The following is a 14,742-nucleotide window of genomic DNA, read 5'->3' as shown; positions in this document are numbered from 1 at the left end:
TAAATATTAATTTGGTAAATCGTGTTGGTGAAATACATTTTAAATTTAAATTCGTTTTTTGACAACCAATTGGTATTGTTATCGAAGCAACGAATGGTATGCATTAATAAAAATGATCTAGATTAAATTTGTGGCAACGCTAAAATAAATGGCAGCCTTTTTTTTACCAGGTGGCAGCGTCTATTAAAAAAACAAAAAATATATATATTCTATATTTTGTTCTCACTTTCCGTTCTGTTTTTCTTTAAGCCGGGCTTTAACCTAGACATACATTTGATTGCAATAATAGCTTCGCAGAGTATGGTGCGTATGGAGACAAAATAAGTTAATTTGATGTGTAACTAACATAGTTTTTCGCTTTTGTGAACACTCAGTCCACGGGGATATCCAACACGAGGTCAAAGGATTATTTTAATGTCAGTACAGTACATTGATAAGCACAAATGTAGTTACAGGTAAAAACAGTGTTGCTGTGAGATAGCATATTTAGTTATTAACCATGTTTGACACCTTGTGGTTCTGCCACTTTGATCAGTCTCAGTAGGCCAAATATTTTAAACATTGGTGAACTGTCATTTGCTAATGTCATTTTCGTTCTCCATCATTTGGTTTTGATTTTCAGGCGAGTTGGTTCTATTTCTCCGCTTTTTGTCAAAAATAATTATCCAGCAAAAATGTAAGAACTAGTGAAGTAAATGATTAATGTATTTTTTGTGCAGAAAAGGCATACTAATTGAAAAGCAAGCACATATTTATTCTGAGCTGTTTAAATACGTTCTTAAAGCAAATCCTTTTTATACTATCAGTTCAATTCAATTTATCAAGTGCCAAAAATCCGAAACACAAAAACCCGAAACACACAATCAAGAAGCAAAAAAAGCCAAGCAAATCAACTGAATTCTTACCTATTCCCATTCAAGGTCGGACGTTGAGATCTATGACAGCCGTCACCGCGATTACAAGTCGAAATCTAGCCCGCAATATCGTCGGCGTTCGTGTTCAGGTTCCGAGTCGCCGGAGGCTCGTCACTATTCCGGCCGCACGTCTAGAGATCGCCATCGTATGCGTCAAGCACGCGTAAGTCATGAAAATCATATTGCAATATTACTTCATAAACACTTAAACTGACAACTCTTGCAGGATCATCCGCAGGCGAGTCGCTGCATTGGAGTCTTTGGCTTGAACACAAATACTCCGCAACAGAAGGTGCGTGAATTGTTCAACAAATTTGGCCCCATTGAGCGTATTCAAATGGTCATCGATGCTCATGTAAGTGCAACAGACTAAGCCCAACAATCTGCCAGTTATTTGCCCGCATTCAACTTGGTCTTTAGTTTGTGGCAAGTTGCGTGCTGGGTCCATTGGCTATAGCATATACAAATGCAGCGATATTGAGTGTTTACTATGAAAGTTACTAGCAATGCACTAAAGGCTTGTCGCAACATACATAAATTCGTTATATATATTATTGACTACATCGACTAAGTTCAATCTAATGATAATTCTTGCAGACCCATCGTTCACGCGGCTTTTGCTTTATTTATTTTGAGAATCTCAGTGATGCGCGTGTAGCCAAGGATGCCTGTACAGGAATGGACGTGGATGGCCGTCGCATACGTGTAGATTACTCTATCACTCAGCGGGCTCACACGCCTACTCCCGGTGTCTACATGGGACGACCTTCACGGTGAGTGAGATTTGTATTTGCGGTAGCATTTGAATATTGAAACGTGTTTTACAGTCCTCCAGGAAGACGCTCCCGTGACCGCGAATATAATAGTCGAGATGGCTCACGTTCGCGTCGCCGTCATCGTGACATCTCATCATCATTATCGCCACACAATCGACGTAAATATCGTAGCCGTAATCGCTATGAACGTAGTCGGAGTCACAGTTATACCCGTTCCCGTTCACCACGCAAGCGTAAGTGCTTAAATTAAATTCCCAAGAATATTGTTATTAATTATTTTCATTTCTCATCAGCTCGCGTTCCATCACGCTATTAGGTCGCTGGCTTTCAATTCCAAACTCAAAGCAAATGTCACTGAACGAGGGTATAGACTGAATTATTACTTGACTTGGCAGTTCATGACATAATCCATTGGCAGTGCCAGTAGAATCCTCATTATATAATTTGCATCACCTTTAATCATAACAATTAGTTGATAGCTGACCATTGTCGTTTATGTTGCATCCTCGTACGTTTTGTGAAATGTAGTGTAACCACCAAGAAAGCATCTGTGTAGATTATGCGTGCCATCTTTCCTCCGAGGCACGTCTTACACCTTGTGATATGTATTTTAAAAGAAACGGCGTAATTAATAACAATAAACTAACAAAACTAACCCAGTTGTACGTTTTAGTATAAACTAGATAACATCTTAAATGTGCTTAGCGTGCAATATTCATGTAATTGTATGTGTTGCGGGTTGGACCAACAAGCAATTAAGGAAATAAATTGTAGATATGCATAACTTTGTTTATACGGAGCCCATTTTGAGAAAACAATTATAAATTCCAGTTAACACGGAATAATTTTGATATTACAAACTGAATTGGCGACATGCCCCGTCTAAACGTAGTATATGTTATACACTATATAATAGTAATGATTATACATAATTCGAAAATAAATGAAACAAATAAATTTATTGCTAGGTTACAATTACACATTTTATTGACTTATCAGCTAATATACATATATATATTTAATTGGGATTCCCACTTGTCGCTGTTGATGAAGATGTAGAAGCTACCGCTGATGTTGATGCAACGACTGTTGTAGCCTGGGCTGCTCTAGATGTTTTGTAGGCCAGCTCCAAGGTTTGTTGTATCACCTGCATGTCCCCTTCGATACTGCGTGCCCAGTTTTCAACATCACCCAGCTCCTTCAGAGCGCTGCTAAAATTGTCAATCAATTGCAGCCATTGGTGCGTCTGCTTGGCAAAGTTGGTGGCGCCCACATGCAGTTGCTTGGCCTCTGCATCCAACCGCTTCTGATTTAAGTACGCCTGCGCCACACTAAAGATTTAAATTTGTATACACTGTTTCCTACAATTCCATATTTGCTATTTACCCCACATTCAGATGATCCACCAGCGACTGGGTTAGTTCGTTAGAGGTTTCAATAGCTTCCTTACGACGCACTTCTTGCTCCTGTTTGCGCTTTGATTGCTTTGCATGATGCTCCTTTACCATGGATGTCAACATTTTGCTTCCAACTACTATTTCTGTGAGTTTTGCAAATTACAAACAAATTTATTTTTATTTTACGACAGCTGATAGTTAGAGATGGCAATTGTGAGTTTATCAATTAGAGATGAGCGATATGACATTATGTTAAATGACATATATAATGTAAAGTAACATGAAGTTTACATACAGCTGTTAATTAGTTGGCAAACGATTTAAAATTACAAATTTAATACAAACAATTTTTAAAAAGCAATAAGATCTATTATGACAAAACCATGGAATAATTAACACCGTGACCGGTATCGGAAACTAGCCGAAACTAACCGTCTCATTTTTAATACCGGAACTGAAACCGTAACTGAAAATAATTCTCTTTCAAGAGCCGAAAACCAAAACGTTTGTACAGTTGAGGTGAAGTTGCTGGGTCAAAGAGCTGACAAACTTCCAACTGTCATAACTTGAAGAAAACTGACCCAATTTTCAATCGGCATGTCATTTTGCTCATGGCTTGTCCTCTAAACCATTTAAATTCGAAATTAGATAAAATTAGGGCGATCTCGGGGCGTGAAATTCGACAAAATTCTAACAAAAATTCTAGTCACCTTTTTCATAAATTAAATAGTGACAGCTTTGCATTAAATTGTTCGCAAATAAATAATACTCTTGCTTTTAAGATTGATTATATTTTAGTCTTAAGGCAGACCGTATTTATTTTGTTATATTTTAAAAATGTAATTAACATATTTTCGTTAACAATTCAAATGCGCCAGTGCCATTACGAACAGGCAGGCCAACCATAAGGCGACTTGATGGTGAATTTAGTTCATCGGGACGTCCAAAACCAGCTGCATTTCGCAAGAACTGCAAACTAGATTCAAAGGACATTTGCTGCAGCGGCGATGAAGAGTGCTCCATGCCCTTGCGGGAAAGCGGCTGGAAGGTGCCGTCAAAGGTCATGTAGTCAGCAATTAGTGACAAATGACGACGATCCACAGTGATGCCATAAACCTTGAACACATTGCTCACTTCCTTGACAATGACCTGAGTGGCAGCCTCAATGCCATAGGTGCGGGCTATTGCGTGTATATCGTTCGAGTACAGACGATTCAGATCCAAGATCTTGTTGTGCTGGAACATTTCACCAATATTAATGCCATCGGTTTTCAGTAGCTGCTCATCGTCGTTGCCCTTGTAGATGATTGCCCGCTTAATATGTGAAACTTGATGTACAATGCTTTTGGCGGCCAATTCTCGTATGATGGACGTCAGATCCGGTTTCTGGTAACGCACACTCAAAATTAATTTAACCCTACACCAAAGATGGTTCTCCTTGTCGTAGGTGTAATCTTGAACCATTTGGTTGCTGAGTAGCTTCTCCACCGATTTGTCATCTACGTCGGCATTCTCATCGTTTGCCTGATCATTGCCATCCTCGTCCTCGGCTTCATCTTCATCATCTACAAGAGAAGTTTTTTATTTTTGTGGTATTTTAACTGATTGACATTGATATTTACCATTGGCATCTATCATTTCCTCGGCATCTTCAGGATCGTCATAATCATTTTCATCGGTTTTGCGTTGCTTTAGCTTAATGCCAGTCGCATCATCGTCACCCTATTACAGATGCAATGTAATTTTACTGTTATACTGATAACTTGATTAACTTACGCCATCATCTGAGGAATCGTCATCATTGTCACGCGCTTTTGGCGCACCCATGTCATCAGCTGCATCCAAGTCATGATCGTTTTCCTCATCTTGCTTGTTGTCGCTCTCCTTTTTCTCGTCAACGACAACACTGTGGAATAAGATAAGTTAAGGATTGCGATTGAATAATACGAATACTTTACTCACATTTTGGACGTCTTCTTGGCATTGGATACCTTCAGTATGGCGCGTATAAGTTGCTTGAAGTATGTCTGATGCATGTATTTAATAATGCGCTTGGGCCGCACACCATAATCTTCCTTATAGATTTCGCGCGGCAGGAAATTAAAGTTCAAGTCATAGATGTAGGCGCGTTCAGGCTCCAGCGTCAATGTGGTACTGACCTGGACAGCTATGTAAAGAAAGGGCAGATATTATATATAAAATCAGATAAGTTTTAGTTTTACTTACATTCCAAGAGACTGGCAAGGGTCACACAATTTAAGGAGATGCGTAGCTTCTCCGCATTGTGTTGCTGTCCAGGCTTGATGGGTATGTCCATCGATGGCGTCTTGATATTTGAAGAGGCCAACATAAGTATTTCTCGCAGACGCGGTATACCCAAGGTCACGTTCATTTCACCACGACCCGCAAAATGGAAGGTGTTCAGTGTCATCTGGGTAGAAGGTTCACCAATCGACTGGGCGGCAATGAGACCAACTGGTTCACCCGGCGATGCCAGTGCCTTGATGCTCTTCATGTGCATTATGTCCGATATGATTTCTTTCTGCGCAGGTTGCTTACGTGTATAATCTTCGATAAGTTGGCGTGTGCGCTCAGAGACTGATCCGTAGTAGATATCTTGCTTGTAAACGGCCACTGTTGGATCGGGACAACGTGCATACTTCTTGCGGTAAAGAGCCTTGTCCTCCGCATCTGCCTTCTTCCATAGCTTGAGGAGACCCTCGTCGAATCGTCGACGTCCTGTCTTGGCATTAATTTCATTCGGGCGCTGTACTTCCACCTCGTCTCGTAATTCCTCCGAGAAGTGGGTGAAAGCAGCACGCAACTTGACCGGTCGTTTCTTTTGCCAGTTGCGTATGTGTTTCTCATGGCGCTGTACCTTGGCGAGGCACTCCTCATCCTTCATGAGTTGAAGTTGGCTAGGCCTCAAGACAGCCTTTGCATTTTGTGCGAGGAAATCCGCACAGAATTTGCCATTAAAGAACTTTGATTTCAGAATGTCCATGCCATCTTCGCCATATAGGAACTGAACTACACTGTTGTCACTATCACGCACTGTCAAGTCATAATGCACACTCAATCCCTCCAAGTGCTTGATGAGACAACGTTGTAGATAACCGGAACGAGATGTCTTTACAGCAGTATCAATGAGACCCTGTCATAAAATAATTGAAAATAGTTAATCTCCCGTTTTCCATATGCGTATATTGATTTCGAAGCTTACTTCACGACCTGCCATGCAGTGAAAGAAAAAGTCCTGCGGCTGTATGCCTGTCATGAAGCGTCCATCTATGAAACCTCCAGACTTGGGAGACGTCTCAAAAGATGTAAAGCTGGGCAGCGATTTTCCAGATATCATAAGAGGAGGACGCTTGCCTTCCAGCTCAATTTGTCCTAGCAGGCATGAGATTTGCATGGTGTTGACCATAGAGCCCTTGGCACCAGACAGCACCATTAGCTGCAGATTATTCGATGGAAATTTACTGATCAAGCCACCGGGCAGACATGTTCTATGGAGAAGGAAGGCGTGAATAAATTGAGCACTCTTTGCAGACAAATGTTACCCACTTGTTAATGTCATTTGTGTAACCGTCCAGCAGCGATTTGTATTTACGATCGAGGAGCACACGAAACTTGGTATCCTTGACATAAGCAGCCTCCATTTGCTCGGTCAACTCATCGTGGGGCGGCACATCGTCCAGCTCGAGGGCAGCGGCGACAGCGCTGTTACCCACATCGCGACACTCGTTAATAATGCTTCGTCTCTTGCGATCCGCCTCACCAGTAACTAAAATATCCTTCACGCCCAAAGTAAATCCCTCCAGTTGCAGAAAGAAGGTAAACACCTTGGTGAACGCAGTGAGCAGGCGAGTGGACACATCGCCGCCGTACAACTCGTACATGCAGTGGATGAGGCCAAAAGTGGTGGCACCATACTGCTGCTTGTCCAGCACGCCCACCAGCAACTCGCCCTTGCGGATTTGGACCTGACTCTCGCTCAGCTCCTGTTCCAACGGCGAGGTTCCACACAGCGGGGGACGTGGCCGAGCCACGTTCCAATTCTGTAAAAATAATTCCAAATTAGGATAGATAAGAAAATAAAATAAATTTAACTTACCTTGCCATCAATTTTGGCAAATGAATCCAGATTGATGCGCTCATAGCCCTCTGGTATCAAGTTGATGATAATGGTGGACAGCACTTGCTTGCCAGACCACAATGTGGTGGGTTTTATTATTGCCGGTGGCAGCAACTTGACATCGCCCTTAAGATGGGACAGGCCTTGGAATACAAGCTGCTGATAATCCTCGCGATTGAAGAAGCGTCCGCGTATAGACAGTTTGACACCGGAAATAACATGATCCTGAATGAGGCCACCCAGCGGAGTACCGTCCTTTGGCACCAGATAATTGCTGGCTACATTCACCAGATTGTAGGCCTCGGAGCGGGCAACCTCGCTTTGTGGATAGTGAGCATTCATTTCGTCACCATCGAAATCGGCGTTGTACGCCTTGCAGTTGGAATAATGCAGGCGGAAGGTTTTCTCGCCGTGCAGGATTCGTGCCTTGTGCGCCATTATGGAAGGCTTATGCAGCGAGGGCTGACGGTTCAGCAGCAGCACATCGCCATTAAGGACATGGCGATGAACAATTTTGATGCCATCCTTGGGGTTGGACAGCAACAGCTTGGCCATGCTGGCTCGCTTAGCCGCATTATCAGCGGGTATGTAGGTTGTCAAGCCTTTGCTGTCTTGTATGTAGTTTGCTCCCGGATGTATATCCGGTCCATTCATGACCATTTTACGTAGTTCGATGACATTCCATTCTGTCACTGGCACCGGATAGGAGAGCTTGCGTGCAAATATATCGGGAATACCAATTTCATCCACATTAATATTGGGATCAGGCGTGATGACAGTTCGCGCTGCGTAATTCACACGTTTTCCCATCATATGCTTGCGAATGAGTCCCTCCTTCTTCTCGAGCACCTGCTTAAGACCCTCGGCGGACTTGACGTCCCGTGACATGTTCACATCCAGCAGCACATCCACGGAGCTCTGCAGCGACAACCAGGCATTGTAGAGCTTCTCATGGCTGTTGGCACCTCGCGTATTTTGGTAGGCAGCTTTGGCCTGCTCACTCAGTTTTTCATGTTGTCCCTTCATGAATTTGAGCACTACATTTAGCACATGGTTGTTCTCAATGATGTTCACATAGATGTCGGTCTGCGGATTGCCCTTAATCATGTCATTGATGACATTCATAGGACGCGCCCGTGGCGGAGTTACAGGTATCGAGTCCATAAAGAACATATCCACGGGAAAGCTGTCGCCGCTGCTGCTCGACTCGGTGTTGAGGCTCAACACAGGCAACAACAGCTTGAGGAGCTCTGGATAGTTCTCATAGATCTTTCGCAAATAGCGTCTACACTCGTCCGCAAATATCACCTTATTCTGACCGCCGCTTTCGGCCACATCACCCAGCCTGGAGGATAGAATTTGAAGTTGATAACAAATGTAAGCTTTTAAGAATTGAAAAGGTCTCACCGTTCTTTCATATCGGCAATGGTCACGTAATAAACGAGGCGACGATGCAAGTAGCGCACAAAGCGCATGGACTTGTTGCAGTGGCGGCACTTCTTGCTGGATCCGCGCTGCAGAGCTGCGTGCGTGATAGCTGTGCGTAGGGAGCAGCTTGTCTTGGTCACGTTGGTGGCATTGCTCACGTTCTTGGCCAGCAGCTCCTGGACTGCAGCAATACGCGGATGGACAGCGTCGCCGTTATCTAGTTTAACCAGTTCCTCTGCATTTTGGCAAACAATCTCAGACTTGAAGAGTTCCAGCTCTTGTGCCTCAATGATGTAACCAGCGTCAATTAATTTCAGCTGTAACATGGTTATTTCACTCTCGTGATCTGTTGATGGGGAGTTACTGTAAGTTAAGCAACAATTGGTTGGCACTGTGACATCACTTACCCTTCATTTGCAACTTGAAGCAGTGTAGACAGAATATGCACAGTAGACGCTGCACCAGTTTGATGAAGAACGGATTGTAGACCAACGAGCCAAGCTCAATGTGGCCCATGTGACCAGGACAATCTTGCATTTTTAAACATGTTCCACAGGGGTCCATGCAGCGGCCATAGGAGCCCAGGCGAATGTCATAGAGGCCACCTGATATTGGATGACCGAGTGCATCGAATGTGAGGCCAGTTATTATTTTGACCACACTCAGTTTCTTGATCTCCTCGGCGGTGAACACGGCGAACTCCAAGTCCGAGGGAAACATGTGCACATCCGGTGCATTTCGGGAGCCCATTTCAAGTTGATTTATCCTTTTAATTCGAGGAAAATAAATTACTGCAGAAAACCAACAAACCCGCAGCACGTGTATTTACACACAGTGCTGCCACCTGGCCCAAATGCTGCCATCAGATCGAAAGGCTGCCACTGCTATCGATAGACATCTAAGCAGGGTCGTTTTACATTTCAAATGGCGGTATTATTTATTTGAATAAAAAGTCGAAAAAGGCAAACATTTAATGATATTTAATAATGAAAAGACATGTATTGAAAAGAAAAAAACATACATACGAAAGGTAAAACCTATTAAACTTTGGTTATGCTTAGAACTTATCACAAGTCAACTGGTATTGCCAGTTCTTAAAAGCCATATTCTGTTCGTATTTGTTGCGGACAGTGTCCAGGAGTTCCGCAACAGTTGTCTCATCTCCAGTTGTTGTTGCTCCGTCACCGCAGCCATCTCTTGCTCCAACTCCAACTCCAATTCTGGCTGCTCGGGCAGCGTTTGCAGCCTTGTGGCCCACTTGTTGTTCATCGTACGGTTGCAATTGTCTTGGACGTCGCACACGTTGTTTAACGGCAGCCGCCTCTCGTTCTCGATCCCGATCTCCGTCTCGTTCTCGTTTCGCTGTTCGACCACCTTTGCGCCAGGACTCGACATTGGCGATGCCAGTGTCGGCGCCTGGCTTGGCACTGCCTCCAAAGATGGTCGTCCAACGAAACCACTTTTGTCATAAGCTATAAGAGGACTCCCTTGGCGAGCTGTGTCTATGCGGCAGTTCTCGGCGCAGCAGATAGACACACAAGCCCAGGCAGGCGAGGAGGAGGCACACAAGACCAAGCATTGCATAGAAACCCTGACGGTAACGTGCCGCATCAGCATTGGCCTCCAACAGACGCACCCGCTGCCCTAAGGCACCGCCCCCGCCTCTCCCCTCACGTAACTCTGCATCCTGGGCCGAGGGCAGTAGTACCTGCCAGAAGCCATAAACCCGTCGCAAGTGATTGCCATAGCCGGAGTCCAGCTGATTATTGGCCACATATGAGTTGGCATTGTTCTGTCGATAGTTCTCATGACGATTGGTTCTGGACAAACTGCGATCTGTGCCCATCTCAGTCGGCAGCTTACCATTCAGCAGCTGTTCGACAAGCGCTTCACCTATTCCCGACGGTACGTCCACGTTCTTGGTGATCTCTCCCAGATTGTAGATGAAAGGACGCTCCGGTGTGTAAGGCAACCATGCATCATAGATGCGTCCTGGCGTGGGATTGCCGCCTTTCACGAAATTCGCAAAGGAACCGCGAAGCTTGCGGCACATCTGTTCCTCCTCAGTGTTGAAGCGACGCCGGGCAATCTGTTGGAACAGACTGGGACCGAGCAGCAGTGGCAAATCGGCACTATGCGAGGCGCCACCAAACAGATTCTGTCTGCCACGCATGTCCATGGCATGGACATGGGACTGATCAAATACGTAGGCATAACTAACGCTACTGCTGCCATTGACCAGCTGCAGCAGGCGGAGGAAAGGTGTCTCATACTGCGACTCGGACAGCAGACGTTGCATGCCCCACAACAGCTGGCTGACCGATGAATCCTCGTTAAAGTAACGCCAGCGTATGGCTGCCAACTGAACGGAACTGGCGCTATCCTCCAGCTGCATGGAACGCAACACATTTGGCAACAGCGTGTGATTGATATAACGATGCAGAGCCACGTTGCCATCACGGGCCACGTCCAGCCAGTAGTCTTGCCAAAAGGCGCCCTCATTGGAGCCAATTCCCAGCAGTATTGGCGGCAGTGTGACATTAACCAGACGCTGCTCCAGGCTCAGGTGGCCAGGCAATTGGACGCCCAGCTGCATGCTGGCATTGCCGTGATTGTAGACACTTTCATAGGCACGCAGCAAATCCTCAGTGCTCTTGCGACGCAGGCAGCTCAACAGCTGGCGATGTTGCGCCTCCTCGAACTGGCAGCCCAACTTCTGGACGAGCACACGTCCCGTTGCCACAATGCGTTGCTCATGACCAGCTCCCAAGGCGTGTAGCACAGGGCCTGGTGACATGAGTATCAGCTGTTTATATAGAGCCTGCTCTTTTCCAGATTGGAGGGCACTAGCTAATGCCAGAATGGCTCCGCTACCATGACCAAGCAGGGTCAACTGGTCCGCATTGCCACCAAAACTGAGGGCATTGCTTTGGACCCATCGCAGCGCCTGTTGAATATCACTGAGTCCATAGTTGCCCGGCAGCTGTCGATGATCCTGACCCAGTCCAAGCCAGCCATAGATATTGCTGCGATACTGCACGCTGACCACAACAACGCCCTCGGCAGCAGCAAAGTCCAGACCATTGATGCGATTGCGTGGCCAGTCGTAGGAGAAATCCTCACCGCTAATAATCACCAATACAGGCAGTTGGCCATAACGCAATCCCGTCTCTGGCGTCCAAATGTTCAAGTACAGGCAATCCTCGCTAGTGGGCACTGCTCGGGAAATGCTGCCATCAGCGCTCTCATCATATATGGTATTCGACAGTTGTGGACAAATCGGCTGCATCGCTGTCGCCTGCAGCGTCCTGTTCCAGCCACTGTGCGGCTTGGCGGGCTGAGGAAAAGGAGGATTGAATACGTTTATTATGAACAACTTTTTGTATTTTTGAGATATATAAATCAATCTTGTAGATTATGCAGTTGAAGTTGTCTTATGAACTATAATCAAATTTAGTTGAAATCGGAAAAATATATATCATTTAACTGTCATAGGAATTTTTAACCGAAAATTATATATAGTCCAACGATTCTCAAATTAAAGTTCAAAAACTTATAGGACTTTAGTCTCTTAAAGGTACTTGATCAAATTTCTAAGATATTGTGTGCAAAAATCCCATATTTTCTATGCGTCGGATCTGTAGAGGGGTGATCAAATTTTTCATTAAAATACACTGCCTTATTTTAATTTTCTGCATCGTAAACAAAATTACAATAATTGCTTATCATTGACGCATATAAGTTAAAAACTTATGTTTCGATTTTTATGAAAATTTATCGATAGTAATTTTGTTGTTAATGCGTTTCCTACATTTTAGTGAGTGAAGTTGTAAATTCGTTAATACTAGTTTTACTTCTAGCACCTTTTGTATTCAGGCCATTTCGTTAACTTACCGCAAAGCGCATTGGACCCAACGGCGGCTGGGCATAGGGTATACCCAGAAAGGCGTAGACCGCGCTGCGTGCTCCATCTGGAAATATCTTAAGCTGCAGGCGAAGCAACAATGTCAATTGTTAACAATGTTGTTAATCTCGTGTTCAAGTGATACTCACTCCAATGAGATCGCCCTGCTCCAGTTTAATGTGCGTTTGTTGGGCCCAACAGCCTTGGATGCTGACCCAAAGGAATATTTTTAGCCAGTTTGAGAGCCTAAGCATTTGCATATTTTAAAAAATTTACACTTTCTAACACATATTAGAGCGAATCAATTATGGTATTTTAATTTATAAATATTGATTTAAATATTGCCGCTGCAATTTTCCATATAGACTCATTGACGCTTTAATGAAAACTAAAAAAAGAAATGTTCTCGTCGATGGAAAAGTTGGCTAAAAAGTTTATGCTAGAATTATTTCAATTGTTTTCTGGTGTCATTATTGTTGCTTTTAATGTGGTTGTTTTTGTTGTGTGTGCGCAGGAATCATTCATGCATTCATTAGATCAAAACACCAGCGACACCAGATCACCAACAACAGTTAAATTCACAGGGTGGATTGTTGGTTGTTGTGCCCATTGACCAGCCAGAAGATTGTACCTGAACCCATAACTTTGAACCCAAAACACCGCCAATTGTTGCATGTATTCACTTTGTTGCATGCCACAACAAACTAGTGTCTACCACATAGGGTTACCTGAAATATTAATGCTATAAATCTGCTCGAAACATTTTTCAGAGAAAATAAAATATTGAGAAAGGCTGAAATCAATGAATGTCTTGGTTTATCTATTTTTTGTATCTTTATGTGATTAATTGTCTTTAATAAGTAGGATGCATTCAAAATGCTCTATTTTAAAAATCAAAAATTTTGTAATAGAAATATAATATTTTTATTCTCCAGGTTCTGTTTAAAGTTCATTTAACTAAGTAAATACTGTAATAAAAATAGAAAAATGTATAAAGTTTTTCTATCTATTCTTTTTAGCTCAACATTATTAATTAACTTGCTTTCACAATGAGCAACTCTACGTACTGACCTCGTGCTTGTTATTTATTGTACCCATGGACATAAAATGAGTAAAGCAGTGAAAAATAAATTTATGTGGCACCTAGAAAATAGCCACTTCTACCCGAAAAAGTTAGAGATATTCGACTTTTATTTAATTAATATTAATTTCAATTGATTTTTGAAAGTGTTCGATAATAATGCGATGTAGAGAGTACTCTGAGAGAGTATGATATACTTATAAGACTATGTCATCTTTTATATCAAATTTAGATATAGGGCATCCAGCAGTCGATTTAGATTGACTCGTGTAGCGGTCACTGGTTACTTTTTTATTGAGTTTCGATTTTGCTGGTGATGTTGTTGCTGGTGGAGAATGTAAATATTGTTTGTTGGGTTTTCAGCTACCTTTGTTGCTTTGTTAAATGGAGTTGTCGTTGCTTTTGGCTGGCAGACGATAATGTACCATAATGTTGGTTTAATTCCAGGCCAATGTGGACAGTACGTGGTGGTTGTTTTGGCTGCTGCTGCTGTTAGACGAAGCGTAGTTCCGGTCGATGGACGACAGTGTCAGTTGGAGATCAGAGCTGTGAGCAATGCTCATAATTAACATCTGTGTTGTCATAGTTACTCGTACTCCTATTCGTACTCCCACTCACACTCCTGCTCTCTCACTCTCACACGCACATTTACGCATTTTAATTAGTTTACAACGTTATTTTGCATGAGAAGAGAGAGCAGATTGTGCTATATTTTCGGTTAATTATGTAGCTACAAAATAGGCATTTAAATTGCCATTGTCTTCCTCTCTCTCGCTCTGTTTTAGTAACTTAATCAGTTTATGCCTGTGCAATGCAAACGTAAGTTCACAGAGTCAAGCATCGATTATTACAAATTGCATTGACGGCCTAGTTTGGTCAATGGCCAAATGAGTAATATGAGTGTGTGTGTGTGTGTGTATATAAGTAACGTTTGTGCGGGTTTCATTGGAAGCTTTGCAAACACTCTAGGAATGACAAAATATGGTATCAAACCTTCAACTATGTTAATTCAATGTTTAATTATAGAAATAATAAAGGTTTTACAAAGGTAAGCCTTCATATTTATCTTTAATCTAAACAGTTTGTCTACCACAAATGGGTGAG

The 14,742-nt window shown here is 43.2% G+C and overlaps 4 protein-coding genes across 5 annotated transcripts; 1 reads left to right on the top strand and 3 right to left on the bottom strand.

Moving 5' to 3' along the window:
* The first annotated feature begins 172 nt into the window (after positions 1 to 172).
* LOC117784791 (transformer-2 sex-determining protein-like) lies at positions 173 to 2,349 on the top strand. 2 transcript variants are annotated; one of them, XM_034622609.1, is made up of 7 exons: positions 178 to 303; positions 375 to 455; positions 921 to 1,077; positions 1,141 to 1,269; positions 1,512 to 1,687; positions 1,742 to 1,923; positions 1,984 to 2,349. In XM_034622609.1, exons 2-7 carry the CDS (start codon positions 415 to 417, stop codon positions 2,004 to 2,006), a joined length of 708 nt encoding a protein of 235 aa, XP_034478500.1. In that variant the 5' UTR covers positions 178 to 303; positions 375 to 414; the 3' UTR covers positions 2,007 to 2,349. The 2 variants fall into 2 exon arrangements, with proteins under 2 accessions (XP_034478501.1, XP_034478500.1); XM_034622610.1 differs by lacking the exon at positions 375 to 455 and having other exon boundaries at positions 173 to 303.
* A 298-nt stretch (positions 2,350 to 2,647) lies between these two features.
* LOC117784795 (biogenesis of lysosome-related organelles complex 1 subunit 1) lies at positions 2,648 to 3,298 on the bottom strand. Its single transcript, XM_034622616.1, has 2 exons — positions 3,077 to 3,298; positions 2,648 to 3,021 (listed from the first exon to the last, which is right to left on the bottom strand). Exons 1-2 carry the CDS (start codon positions 3,208 to 3,210, stop codon positions 2,709 to 2,711), a joined length of 447 nt encoding a protein of 148 aa, XP_034478507.1. The 5' UTR covers positions 3,211 to 3,298; the 3' UTR covers positions 2,648 to 2,708.
* Positions 3,299 to 3,862: 564 nt separating this feature from the next.
* Positions 3,863 to 9,506, bottom strand: LOC117784354 (DNA-directed RNA polymerase I subunit RPA1). Its single transcript, XM_034622062.1, has 10 exons — positions 9,061 to 9,506; positions 8,633 to 8,999; positions 7,205 to 8,570; positions 6,655 to 7,148; positions 6,311 to 6,596; positions 5,314 to 6,241; positions 5,050 to 5,254; positions 4,864 to 4,993; positions 4,710 to 4,809; positions 3,863 to 4,652 (listed from the first exon to the last, which is right to left on the bottom strand). The coding sequence occupies exons 1-10, from the start codon at positions 9,401 to 9,403 to the stop codon at positions 3,931 to 3,933; spliced, it is 4,941 nt and encodes a 1,646-aa protein (XP_034477953.1). The 5' UTR covers positions 9,404 to 9,506; the 3' UTR covers positions 3,863 to 3,930.
* A 594-nt stretch (positions 9,507 to 10,100) lies between these two features.
* On the bottom strand, positions 10,101 to 12,811 carry LOC117782801 (liver carboxylesterase 2). The gene is made up of 3 exons (XM_034619843.1): positions 12,707 to 12,811; positions 12,548 to 12,640; positions 10,101 to 11,990 (listed from the first exon to the last, which is right to left on the bottom strand). Exons 1-3 carry the CDS (start codon positions 12,809 to 12,811, stop codon positions 10,119 to 10,121), a joined length of 2,070 nt encoding a protein of 689 aa, XP_034475734.1. The 3' UTR covers positions 10,101 to 10,118.
* Positions 12,812 to 14,742: the final 1,931 nt, after the last annotated feature.

This window comes from Drosophila innubila (genome assembly GCF_004354385.1).
Source record: "Drosophila innubila isolate TH190305 chromosome 2R unlocalized genomic scaffold, UK_Dinn_1.0 1_C_2R, whole genome shotgun sequence".
NCBI lineage: Eukaryota > Metazoa > Arthropoda > Insecta > Diptera > Drosophilidae > Drosophila > Drosophila innubila.
Note: the sequence above shows the minus strand (reverse complement) of the source record. Positions and strands in the feature narration are given on the sequence as shown.

What these genes read in the sequence shown, in the direction of transcription:
- LOC117784791 (XM_034622609.1), top strand. Translation starts at nt 415, where the DNA reads ATGTCAGTACAGTACATTGATAAGCACAAATGTAGTTACAG. An exon ending in AAATGGTCATCGATGCTCAT is followed by an intron (nt 1,270 to 1,511) that starts GTAAGTGCAACA and finishes TAATTCTTGCAG; the next exon opens with ACCCATCGTTCACGCGGCTT. An exon ending in TACATGGGACGACCTTCACG is followed by an intron (nt 1,688 to 1,741) that starts GTGAGTGAGATT and finishes CGTGTTTTACAG; the next exon opens with TCCTCCAGGAAGACGCTCCC.
- LOC117784795 (XM_034622616.1), bottom strand. Translation starts at nt 3,210, where the DNA reads ATGTTGACATCCATGGTAAAGGAGCATCATGCAAAGCAATCAAAGCGC. An exon ending in GTGGATCATCTGAATGTGGG is followed by an intron (nt 3,022 to 3,076) that starts GTAAATAGCAAA and finishes TTAAATCTTTAG; the next exon opens with TGTGGCGCAGGCGTACTTAA.
- LOC117784354 (XM_034622062.1), bottom strand. Translation starts at nt 9,403, where the DNA reads ATGGGCTCCCGAAATGCACCGGATGTGCACATGTTTCCCTCGGACTTG. An exon ending in TTGCCAAAATTGATGGCAAG is followed by an intron (nt 7,149 to 7,204) that starts GTAAGTTAAATT and finishes TTATTTTTACAG; the next exon opens with AATTGGAACGTGGCTCGGCC. An exon ending in ACTGCATGGCAGGTCGTGAA is followed by an intron (nt 6,242 to 6,310) that starts GTAAGCTTCGAA and finishes ATTTTATGACAG; the next exon opens with GGTCTCATTGATACTGCTGT.
- LOC117782801 (XM_034619843.1), bottom strand. Translation starts at nt 12,811, where the DNA reads ATGCTTAGGCTCTCAAACTGGCTAAAAATATTCCTTTGGGTCAGCATC. An exon ending in AGCAGGGCGATCTCATTGGA is followed by an intron (nt 12,641 to 12,706) that starts GTGAGTATCACT and finishes CTTCGCCTGCAG; the next exon opens with CTTAAGATATTTCCAGATGG. An exon ending in TGGGTCCAATGCGCTTTGCG is followed by an intron (nt 11,991 to 12,547) that starts GTAAGTTAACGA and finishes CCTTTTCCTCAG; the next exon opens with CCCGCCAAGCCGCACAGTGG.